This window comes from Archocentrus centrarchus, chromosome 10 (genome assembly GCF_007364275.1).
Source record: "Archocentrus centrarchus isolate MPI-CPG fArcCen1 chromosome 10, fArcCen1, whole genome shotgun sequence".
Taxonomy (NCBI): Eukaryota; Metazoa; Chordata; class Actinopteri; order Cichliformes; family Cichlidae; genus Archocentrus; species Archocentrus centrarchus.
Window position 1 is genome coordinate 21,546,873 of NC_044355.1, and position 11,394 is coordinate 21,558,266.

General features: G+C 42.0%; 1 protein-coding gene across 1 annotated transcript in view; it reads left to right on the top strand.

The window, feature by feature from the left end:
- tspan17 (tetraspanin 17) overlaps nt 1-10,991 on the top strand; it is a 30,028-nt gene extending 19,037 nt beyond the window's left edge. Inside the window, exons 3-8 of the mRNA XM_030739108.1 lie at nt 6,688-6,834; nt 7,617-7,787; nt 8,223-8,348; nt 8,613-8,660; nt 10,189-10,305; nt 10,538-10,991. Coding sequence (XP_030594968.1) covers nt 6,688-6,834; nt 7,617-7,787; nt 8,223-8,348; nt 8,613-8,660; nt 10,189-10,305; nt 10,538-10,603 — 675 coding nt within the window. The 3' untranslated portion in view covers nt 10,604-10,991. The remainder of the gene's footprint in view (nt 1-6,687; nt 6,835-7,616; nt 7,788-8,222; nt 8,349-8,612; nt 8,661-10,188; nt 10,306-10,537) is intronic.
- The last annotated feature ends 403 nt before the right edge of the window (nt 10,992-11,394 follow it).

Genomic DNA, 11,394 nt, shown 5'->3' on the forward strand with positions numbered 1-11,394 from the left:
GAGGATTTTGTAAGGAATGGTGAAAGATATTTCATGTATTTCAGAGCAAAACTAATTCTGTGGACGGTCATACAAATTTTCATTTGCTTCTGTAGGGGGCGCTATTGCGCCTACAGTCTTGAATCTGTAGTTATGGATTCAGCCTGGGTGTGTACATGAGTGATTAAATTTTCAGCCTGATCAGACAAAGCATGTGCGAACAAGTGCACAAACAATTTTGGTGGTGAGGGAGAAAAACGAAGGCCAACTTCAATGGCCTGGTGTGATAAGGCCATTTAATATTTTGTAAAGATTTCCACAATATTTGATGGGCTCCTTGTCTAGATGATGTGGAGCAAATTTGGTGTCACTGGGTCAAATGCCCTAGGACAAGTTCGTTCAAATAGCAGGCGTGGAAATGGCAAAAATTGACACCTTCAATTGAAGATGGCCGACTTCCTGTAGGGTTTGGGGTATGGGTCCAAGAGACTTTTTTGTACGTCTTAGTATGCTACATGAGCCTGTACATTTTCATACATGTAGAGAAAACGTAGCTCCGGGGCTACTCAAAAAACATGCTATTTTAAGATATTCCGAGCTGCCACTAGGCGGCGCTCTAACATTTATGGACTTTATGCATATGAGTGTGTTCAGGGCAGCATGCTTATCACACCACTGAAGGTTGAGCCAGATTGGGCAAGTTGGCTTGGAGTTACAGCCATTTTTGTGTTCATGGCGAATCATCGAACTTTGCCGTCCCATAAGGGTCACGCCCTTTTGTCAAAAACTCACAGTTTTGAAAACACAGTAAGTCCAACTTCTTAAGGCTTTCCAGGTGAAATTTGAGATGGTTCTGCTAAACCACCTTGGAGCTGGACCTCCAAGTGTAAAATATGACATTTCCTGTTCCCACTAGGTGGCGCTGCGACTGATATTAAATATTGTCATATGTATGTGTTCAGGGGGGCACCCTTATCCTACTGGAGAAGTTTGATGCACATTGGATCATGTAGGTATGAATGAGAGGCAATCAAAATTTCATGGCGAATGATCAAAGTTCAAAGGGGCATAAGGACCCCTCCCCCTTGGCAAAAACTCACCATTTTCGAGATTTTGATTCCCCTGGGGGTGTAGGTTAGACAAACCAAATATGAAGATGATAACGTCTAAAACCTCTGAGTTATTAGAGAAAGTGTGAGGGCTGCAAATCGCCAAATTTGCATAATTAATTCAAAATAGCGGACTTCCTGTTGGGTTTAGGGCATGGCTCCAAGAGGATTTTTTGTGCGCCTGGACATGATATACATGTGTATGAAGTTGCATTCATGTACGTGAAACACAGCGGTGGGGCTCCAGTTTAGGGGGCGCTAGCGAGCCATTTGGGCGCGCCCTTGCCCGAGCCCATTAAAATACTTAAATTTTCACCAGGTGTGACGCATGTGCAAAGTTTCATGAGTTTTTGAATATGATAAAGCCCCCAAAAAGCCAATTCATTTGCCTGAATAATAATAATAATAATAAAAAAAAAAAAAAAAAAAATAATAATAAACGAAGCAATTACAATAGGGCCTTCGCACAGTTCGTGCTCGGGCCCTAATTAAAACCGCAAGCGGTGATATCGGGCCCTCGCACTCCGCGCGCGTCGACCTGTGGCGCTCGTCGACCCGTGCCGCACTCGGAGGTTTTGTGATCGTGATGGGTCTCTAGAAAGTTGAATTCTTTTATAGGAAAAGGTATCTTTTGCTCTCGGCATAGACGCAATGGAATATTTGGGGGTGTGGTCACGGCTCCAGCATGCAAAATAGGGCATGGGTCTGATTGACTTTTTTGATGGGCTGTTTGTCTAGATGATGTGGAGCCAATTTGGTCTCACTGGGTGAAATGCCCTAGGAGGAGTTCATTCAAATAGCAGGCCTGAAAATGGCAAAAATTGACACTTTCAATTGAAGATGCTGGACTTCCTGTAGGGTTTGGAGTATGGCTCCAAGAGACTTTTTTGTATGTCTTACGATGTTACATGAGTGTGCAAAATTTCAGAGCTGTAGATAAAATGTAACTCAGGGGCTAGCTAAAAAACATGGTATATTATGATATTTAAAGCTGCCAGTAGGGGGCGCTCTAACGTTTATGGACTTTATGCATATCAATGTGTTCAGGGCAGGAGGCTTATCAAATAGATGAGGATTTTGTAAGGAATGGTGAAAGATATTTCATGTATTTCAGAGCAAAACTAATTCTGTGGACGGTCATACAAATTTTCATTTGCTTCTGTAGGGGGCGCTATTGCGCCTACAGTCTTGAATCTGTAGTTATGGATTCAGCCTGGGTGTGTACATGAGTGATTAAATTTTCAGCCTGATCAGACAAAGCATGTGCGAACAAGTGCACAAACAATTTTGGTGGTGAGGGAGAAAAACAAAGGCCAAATGTAATGGCCTGGTGTGACAAGGCCGTTTAATATTTTGTAAAGATTTCCACAATATTTGATGGGCTACTTGTGTAGATGATCTGGAGCCAATTTGGTGTCAGTGGGTGAAATGCCCTAGGACGAGTTCGTTCAAATAGCAGGCGTGGAAATCGCAAAAATTGACACCTTCAATTGAAGATGGCCGACTTCCTGTAGGGTTTGGGGTATGGGTCCAAGAGACTTTTTTGTACGTCTTAGTATGCTACATGAGCCTGTACATTTTCATACATGTAGATAAAACGTAGCTCCGGGGCTACTCAAAAAACATGCTATTTTAAGATATTCCGAGCTGCCACTAGGCGGCGCTCTAACGTTTATGGACTTTATGCATATGAGTGTGTTCAGGGCAGCATGCTTATCACACCACTGAAGTTTGAGCCAGATTGGGCAAGTTGGCTTTGAGTTACAGCCATTTTTGTGTTCATGGCGAATCATCAAACTTTGCCGTCCCATAAGGGTCACGCCCTTTTGTCAAAAACTCACAGTTTTGAAAACACAGTAAGTCCAACTTCTTAAGGCTTTCCAGGTGAAATTTGAGATGGTTCTGCTAAACCACCTTGGAGCTGGACCTCCAAGTGTAAAATATGACATTTCCTGTTCCCACTAGGTGGCGCTGCGACTGATATTAAATATTGTCATATGTATGTGTTCAGGGGGGCACCCTCATCCTACTGGAGAAGTTTGATGCACATTGGATCATGTAGGTATGAATGAGAGGCAATCAAAATTTCATGGCGAATGATCAAAGTTCAAAGGGGCATAAGGACCCCTCCCCCTTGGCAAAAACTCACCATTTTCGAGATTTAGATTCCCCTGGGGGTGTAGGTTAGACAAACCAAATATGAAGATGATAACGTCTAAAACCTCTGAGTTATTAGAAAAAGTGTGAGGGCTGCAAATGGCCAAATTTGCATAATTAATTCAAAATGGCGGACTTCCTGTTGGGTTTAGGGCATGGCTCCAAGAGGATTTTTTGTGCGCCTGGACATGATATACATGTGTATGAAGTTTCATTCATGTACGTGAAACACAGCGGTGGGGCTCCAGTTTAGGGGGCGCTAGCGAGCCATTTGGGCGCGCCCTTGCCCGAGCCCATTAAAATACTTAAATTTTCACCAGGTGTGACGCATGTGCAAAGTTTCATGAGTTTTTGAATATGATAAAGCCCCCAAAAAGCCAATTCATTTGCCTGAATAATAATAATAATAATAATAAAAAAAAAAAAAAAAAAAAAAAAAAAATAATAATTAAAACCGCAAGCGGTGATATCGGGCCCTCGCACTCCGCGCGCGTCGACCTGTGGCGCTCGTCGACCCGTGCCGCACTCGGAGGTTTTGTGATCGTGATGGGTCTCTAGAAAGTTGAATTCTTTTATAGGAAAAGGTATCTTTTGCTCTCGGCATAGACGCAATGGAATATTTGGGGGTGTGGTCACGGCTCCAGCATGCAAAATAGGGCATGGGTCTGATTGACTTTTTTGATGGGCTGTTTGTCTAGATGATGTGGAGCCAATTTGGTCTCACTGGGTGAAATGCCCTAGGAGGAGTTCATTCAAATAGCAGGCCTGAAAATGGCAAAAATTGACACATTCAATTGAAGATGCTGGACTTCCTGTAGGGTTTGGAGTATGGCTCCAAGAGACTTTTTTGTATGTCTTAGGATGTTACATGAGTGTGCAAAATTTCAGAGCTGTAGATAAAATGTAACTCAGGGGCTAGCTAAAAAACATGGTATATTATGATATTTAAAGCTGCCAGTAGGGGGCGCTCTAACGTTTATGGACTTTATGCATATCAATGTGTTCAGGGCAGGAGGCTTATCAAATAGATGAGGATTTTGTAAGGAATGGTGAAAGATATTTCATGTATTTCAGAGCAAAACTAATTCTGTGGACGGTCATACAAATTTTCATTTGCTTCTGTAGGGGGCGCTATTGCGCCTACAGTCTTGAATCTGTAGTTATGGATTCAGCCTGGGTGTGTACATGAGTGATTAAATTTTCAGCCTGATCAGACAAAGCATGTGCGAACAAGTGCACAAACAATTTTGGTGGTGAGGGAGAAAAACGAAGGCCAACTTCAATGGCCTGGTGTGATAAGGCCATTTAATATTTTGTAAAGATTTCCACAATATTTGATGGGCTTCTTGTCTAGATGATGTGGAGCAAATTTGGTCTCACTGGGTCAAATGCCCTAGGACAAGTTCGTTCAAATAGCAGGCGTGGAAATCGCAAAAATTGACACCTTCAATTGAAGATGGCCGACTTCCTGTAGGGTTTGGGGTATGGGTCCAAGAGACTTTTTTGTACGTCTTAGGATGTTACATGAGCCTGTACATTTTCATACATGTAGATAAAACGTAGCTCCGGGGCTACTCAAAAAACATGCTATTTTAAGATATTCGGAGCTGCCACTAGGCGGCGCTCTACCGTTTATGGACTTTATGCATATGAGTGTGTTCAGGGCAGCATGCTTATCACACCACAGAAGTTTGAGCCAGATTGGGCAAGTTGGCTTGGAGTTACAGCCATTTTTGTGTTCATGGCGAATCATCGAACTTTGCCGTCCCATAAGGGTCACGCCCTTTTGTCAAAAAGTCACAGTTTTGAAAACACAGTAAGTCGAACTTCTTAAGGCTTTCCAGGTGAAATTTGAGATGGTTCTGCTAAACCACCTTGGAGCTGGACCTCCAAGTGTAAAATATGACATTTCCTGTTCCCACTAGGTGGCGCTGCGACTGATATTAAATATTGTCATATGTATGTGTTCAGGGGGGCACCCTCATCCTACTGGAGAAGTTTGATGCACATTGGATCATGTAGGTATGAATGAGAGGCAATCAAAATTTCATGGCGAATGATCAAAGTTCAAAGGGGCATAAGGACCCCTCCCCCTTGGCAAAAACTCACCATTTTCGAGATTTAGATTCCCCTGGGGGTGTAGGTTAGACAACCCAAATATGAAGATGATAAGGTCTAAAACCTCTGAGTTATTAGAAAAAGTGTGAGGGCTGCAAATCGCCAAATTTGCATAATTAATTCAAAATGGCGGACTTCCTGTTGGGTTTAGGGCATGGCTCCAAGAGGATTTTTTGTGCGCCTGGACATGATATACATGTGTATGAAGTTTCATTCATGTACGTGAAACACAGCGGTGGGGCTCCAGTTTAGGGGGCGCTAGCGAGCCATTTGGGCGCGCCCTTGCCCGAGCCCATTAAAATACTTAAATTTTCACCAGGTGTGACGCATGTGCAAAGTTTCATGAGTTTTTGAATATGATAAAGCCCCCAAAAAGCCAATTCATTTGCCTGAATAATAATAATAATAAAAAAAAAAAAAAAAAAAAAAATAATAATAAACGAAGCAATTACAATAGGGCCTTCGCACAGTTCGTGCTCGGGCCCTAATAAACGAAGCAATTACAATAGGGCCTTCGCACAGTTCGTGCTCGGGCCCTAAAAAAAAAAATAATAATAAACGAAGCAATTACAATAGGGCCTTCGCACAGTTCGTGCTCGGGCCCTAATAATAAACGAAGCAATTACAATAGGGCCTTCGCACAGTTCGTGCTCGGGCCCTAATAATAATAATAATAATAATAATAATAAACGAAGCAATTACAATAGGGCCTTCGCACAGTTCGTGCTCGGGCCCTAAATATAGTTAGGAGATGGGAATGACTTCAGATGAAGTCTATCTCATTGTAAATAATTCTAAATACCAGAGGCTGACGAGATGATGGTGGACACACTGTGGCTTTCAGAGAGGAAAGTGGAAGGACAAATGTCTGTGTGTTTTCAGAAGGCTCTGAAGTTTGCCTCTTGTGAGACAAGTTACTTGTTTTATAACTGTGGCAAAAAAAAAAAATGCCATAGAGTGAGTCCTATGTTGCATATAAATTGATAGCAAAACCCCAGGGAGGTTCTTTTATTTTATTTTGAAAACATCACATTGATATATAAGAATGTAATGAAATAACAGTATTGCAGTTTATCGGATTTTCCTGCCACAAGTCTGCATCCGTGAACAGGGCCCAGCCGGCCTCTCGACTGACATTCGTTAAATCTCACTTTTTCCTCTTTGACATCACAGGCTCTTTTCAAGGTTAACTGTGTTTTTGTAGCGGTAGAAATTTTGCTGAGACCTTGTTATAAGGATGGTAAGGATTGATTTTTTTTTTTTTTTTGGAAGTATTATAGTCTGAATTTTAACTACGCTTTTGTCTTCCTTCTCTCCCCCTCAGGGCGTGCTGTCCAATCTGTCATCCATCACAGATTTAGGGGGCTTCGACCCTGTATGGCTCTTCATCGTCGTAGGAGGGGTCATGTTCATTCTGGGCTTTGCTGGATGTATCGGAGCGCTCAGAGAGAACACCTTTCTGCTTAAATTTGTAAGCCACCTCTAGGCTTGATGTGCGCACACACACACACACCCCGTTTTAACTACTTCACACCTCCTTAGATCTGCACTTCACACCAGAGCTTAGGCCGTCTGTGTAGCAGGTGTCACTTTGACTCGCCTGAGCCAAATGCTATGAGTGACTACCTGCCATATCTTACCTCTACACTAAACCAAGTCCTGTTTAATCAGAGTGTAATGATCAGAAAGGTATGCTAATCCACTGAAGCGTCTTTTTTGTGTCAGGCTATTCTTTTCTTCAGCAGCATCTTTTAGAAAGAGGAGACGGACTCTAAAACCCACAGCCACAACGCCACCAGGAAGGAGATTTATTTGGGTTCAGCTTTATTGATAAAAACATGTGACTGACAGAGACAAACTTGCCTTGTTGCTGGCTGTGATCCTGAGTAGCTATTAACTCTGCCAGATGTCCATTAGCAGCAGTAAATCAGGCATCAGTGTGAGGAGCTAATGTGGCTTTTGTGCATTTATCATCAGCATCTTCTCCTACATTTACTGTAAAGGGATTATGCAATAGCACCTGTGGGACTGTGGTTTTTATTGCCACACGCTCACTTAGCAAATCAGGACAGACCCTACAACCTGACCTGCACATGAACATTACATCAAAGCTGTTCTTTCATTTGTTTTCAAAAAGTAACAGGAAAAAGCACAGGATTTTCTTTGGCACTCCTTGTTCCCTGATTGAAGTGACAGGTACATTGTTTTCTGTTTGTGTGTGTGTGTGTGTGTTTGTTTACTTGTACTTTTCAGTTTTCTGTGTTCCTGGGTTTGATCTTCTTCTTGGAGCTGACTGCTGGGATCCTTGCCTTCGTCTTTAAGGACTGGATCAAAGACCAGCTTAACTTTTTCATCAACAATAATGTCAAGGCCTACCGCGATGACATCGACTTGCAGAATCTCATTGACTTTGCCCAGGAATATGTGAGTCCACGCCCACTGACTGTATCTCTTATCTTAAATAGTTTCTCTTCACAAGAAGAAGTCACTCCCTTCTTTAGAAATGCAGCTGCTCATATGAGTTCATAAAATGATGAATCACCCTAATTATGGGAAGAAATGAAGAGACTCGGCTGCTGCAATTGTGGAATCATTTCTCTGATTAATGTGATTGTATTTCAATCAAGTGACTGTGTGTAAACGCTGGGCTTCGTCATGAAATACTCTAAAGGCGATTAGATTGGCAGTTGTGCTCACCATTCTTACTTTCTGTAGTCACTACCTGCAACAGTAAGCTAACAACCTAGGCTGACCTGAGCCAGCCGCTCAAGAGCTCAGAAGACAAGATCAAAGAAAGTACAGCTATGTGTTTACCAGAGTCGGCTCTTTAATCTCGGCTTGTTGTTGTTGTTGTCTCAGTGGTCATGCTGTGGAGCGCACGGGCCCGACGACTGGAACCTGAACATCTACTTCAACTGCACTGACAAGAATCCCAGTAGAGAGCGCTGTGGCGTTCCCTTCTCATGTTGTGTTAAAGACCCTGCAGTGAGTCACTCTTAAGCAGTACGAACAACTGTGCATAATCATCTCTTCATTTAATGCAGCTATCTGTAGCCAGGCATTTGTGTCAGTATAAGAAGTTTCTCTCTAAATTCATTTAAAAAAAAACAAAAAACAAAAAAACATTAATTTGTCCTCTTGTCACTCAGACATGCAGAGTGCTATATTGCAAATCCTCTGACCGGTTGGTAAAATTGTGACATAAATGTGGTAAAGGATTTTCATCTTGATTTTGTTTCTTTTTTGCAGGAGGATGTCATCAACACGCAGTGTGGTTATGATGTTCGGCTCCAAGGGGTTGGTATCTGCTGTTTCTGTAGATCTCTAGAGGCTGCTTCATTCTTTCTTTCTTTGAATTTTTAGATAATTTTAAGATAATTGTCAAGGAAATCTGTGATTTCTAAGTGACAGAAATTTTCTTTAAATGATGCAATGTTGCTGAAGAGAATATCTCCAGCGAGTGAATTGACTGACAGCCTGCAAACCCATTTGACTGAAACAATCTAAGCTGTCGAGGGCAGTCGGGTTCATTTGTATTGGACTTGATTGTCGATCTATCAGCCAAAATGAATTCATGTTTGAAATGCAAACGAGAACCAATCAAATGTGAGATTTTATGGTATTCTCTGTGAGGAGGAAGCTGTCTTTAAACCTACTAAATAACATCTATACCTAAAAAGCATATGGCTAGTGTTAGATGTAGAGAACACAGTGGGTTAAGTAGCACACTCAGACTACTCTGTATGCTTCCTGCCTTAATAACAGATTGTTCTTCTAACAGGGATAATTAGGCTCCAGTTATAGCCTCAAGAACAGCCTTACTACACTCTGTAATTGGCGACTCAGTGGGTTATGCCAGTCCGTTCCCTTTTCCTCTGTGTGTGTGGGTGTGGTGGTTACAACTCACTGCACTGCAGTCAGAAAGATTGCTGTTGCTAGGCGAGCTGCAATACAGTGAACCACCTGCCACTGAGTTGGTATGAATTAATTTTCTGTGCGCTAACGCCCTGGCCATTGACATTTTGCTGAAACTATCGGGGCTGTGCAGTGAGTTCCTGTGTAGCCCCTTGTGTTGAGAGCAGGGTGGGAAAGAGGAAGAGCAGGAGATATGGCAAGGACAGGAGCACAACAAAGGCAGAAGGCTGAAATAGCTTCAGAGGAAGTTCACAGCTAGGGAACACCATGGTGTTTCCTGATATTTTATTGGCTACCGAGTGGCTCTGTCTACTTCATTGGTCTAAAACTTGCTTTCAAGTTGTGTTAAAGAACAAAAGATTTTCCTGGTTCACTTGTCTTGAAGGGTAACAAAGAATGAATTGCATAGAGGCACTGACTCTCAGCCCCTTTTTAGTGTCATTGCAGCAGTAAATTACACCTTTTTTAATTTTTTTTTTATTTTCGTGTCTGAATAGAACACATACACATCTACTGGATCTGACAACACAAACAGCCATCTGTCCGGCAACAGGAAACAGCTTTTGTCTGTTTGTTCAGGCCAGCAGTGTCCTCAGTGGAACAGAAAACGCTGCATTGATATTCTCCATAATGGAGGACACTGGCATGTTGTAATCTCAGGCTGTGACTCAGCTTATCATGTAGTCTTTGTGCCCTCACGAGCAGTGAACGAGTCAGTGGGCAAAATGCTATCTGTGTTGTTTGTTTGTGTCCAGCATTAGTCATAGGACAGAGCACCAGTTTTTGTTTAAATGATGAGCAATGACAGTTTCCTCTCAGAGAGCAGATCATTTGATGTAAAAAAAAAAAAAAAAAGTGTTTCTTCACTCTAAATTTTAATGCACTTTCTAATCTGTTGTTTGTGATAAAGGACCTGGATCGGCAGAAATATATCCATACCAAGGGCTGTGTGGGACAGTTTGAGAAGTGGCTTCAAGACAACCTGATCATTGTAGCCGGCATCTTTGTTGGAATTGCACTTTTACAGGTAAGACGGTGGTGCTTGGAGATTACTCACACTAAGACACCTACTGTATCTGAAATGAGGCCTTTAATTAAAACTGGATTTTGATTTTATATCTTCGCTTCCATCTAGTGGTGAGAATATGTACCATCAAGTAAACCCTTGCAGTGCAACTGTAGAGCTTTCTCTTATTTGCCTTACCTCAGTGACTTAAAGTCCTCTATGGCCTTTTTTTTTTTTTTCCTCCCCCTTCTAGATTTTTGGTATCTGCCTTGCTCAAAACCTTGTGAGTGACATCAAAGCTGTCAAAGCCAACTGGTGACAGGAGAATTGAAGTGGGGCAGCCCCGCCCCAAGCTCACACAGCACACAACCGTCCAGCTGAGGATGGACAGCCAACAAAACTCTGTCTACTTTGCCACTGAGCTAAGCAACACATTCATGCTGTCACACAGTGATACGTGCAGAAATAAGGAGTGACACTTGAAAACGGAAATATTTCATACGCAAACCAAACAGTCAGAACTTTGTTTACCACTCAGCTGGGATTTTAACCCAAATATACAGAACTGAGTCCTGCGTACTTCATACATATTTTTTTTTCTTCTATTTTTTTTCTTTCAACAAATGTATTTAAGGCACGCAGTTGCACAAGGACTCCTGAAAGCTGGGAGGTTGGAAGCCATGGATGAAAGACAAAAAAAAAAAAAATCAAAGGAAAAATGACTAAGTCTTTTTTTTTTTTTTTATCTCAAGCAACATGTTATCACAGAGCCTTTGTCCCACTCAGCAAGAGGTTGAACATCTCCTTAAAAACAGCCGTTTTTAAAACGTGCTTGTATTGACTTCCTCCTCCAGAGGACAGTGGCCGGTTGGCTGGCCGGCCGGCTAAGAAACACATGGTTTCCTCTGCGTGTCATTTTTTTCCCCCCTTGTGACCTTTTTTATGACCACTGAAAAAATGGAAAGAACAAACAAAAAAAACAAACTGAACACTGGCTGGTCATGCCCGCAAATTTAAGTCATTTTAAGAAATTTCTCTTCTAATTTCAAATGTAAGAAAGTGCCATTAAGTTCCAGCGATAGTTTTGTCTTCCTGTTCTTCCTGTTCTTC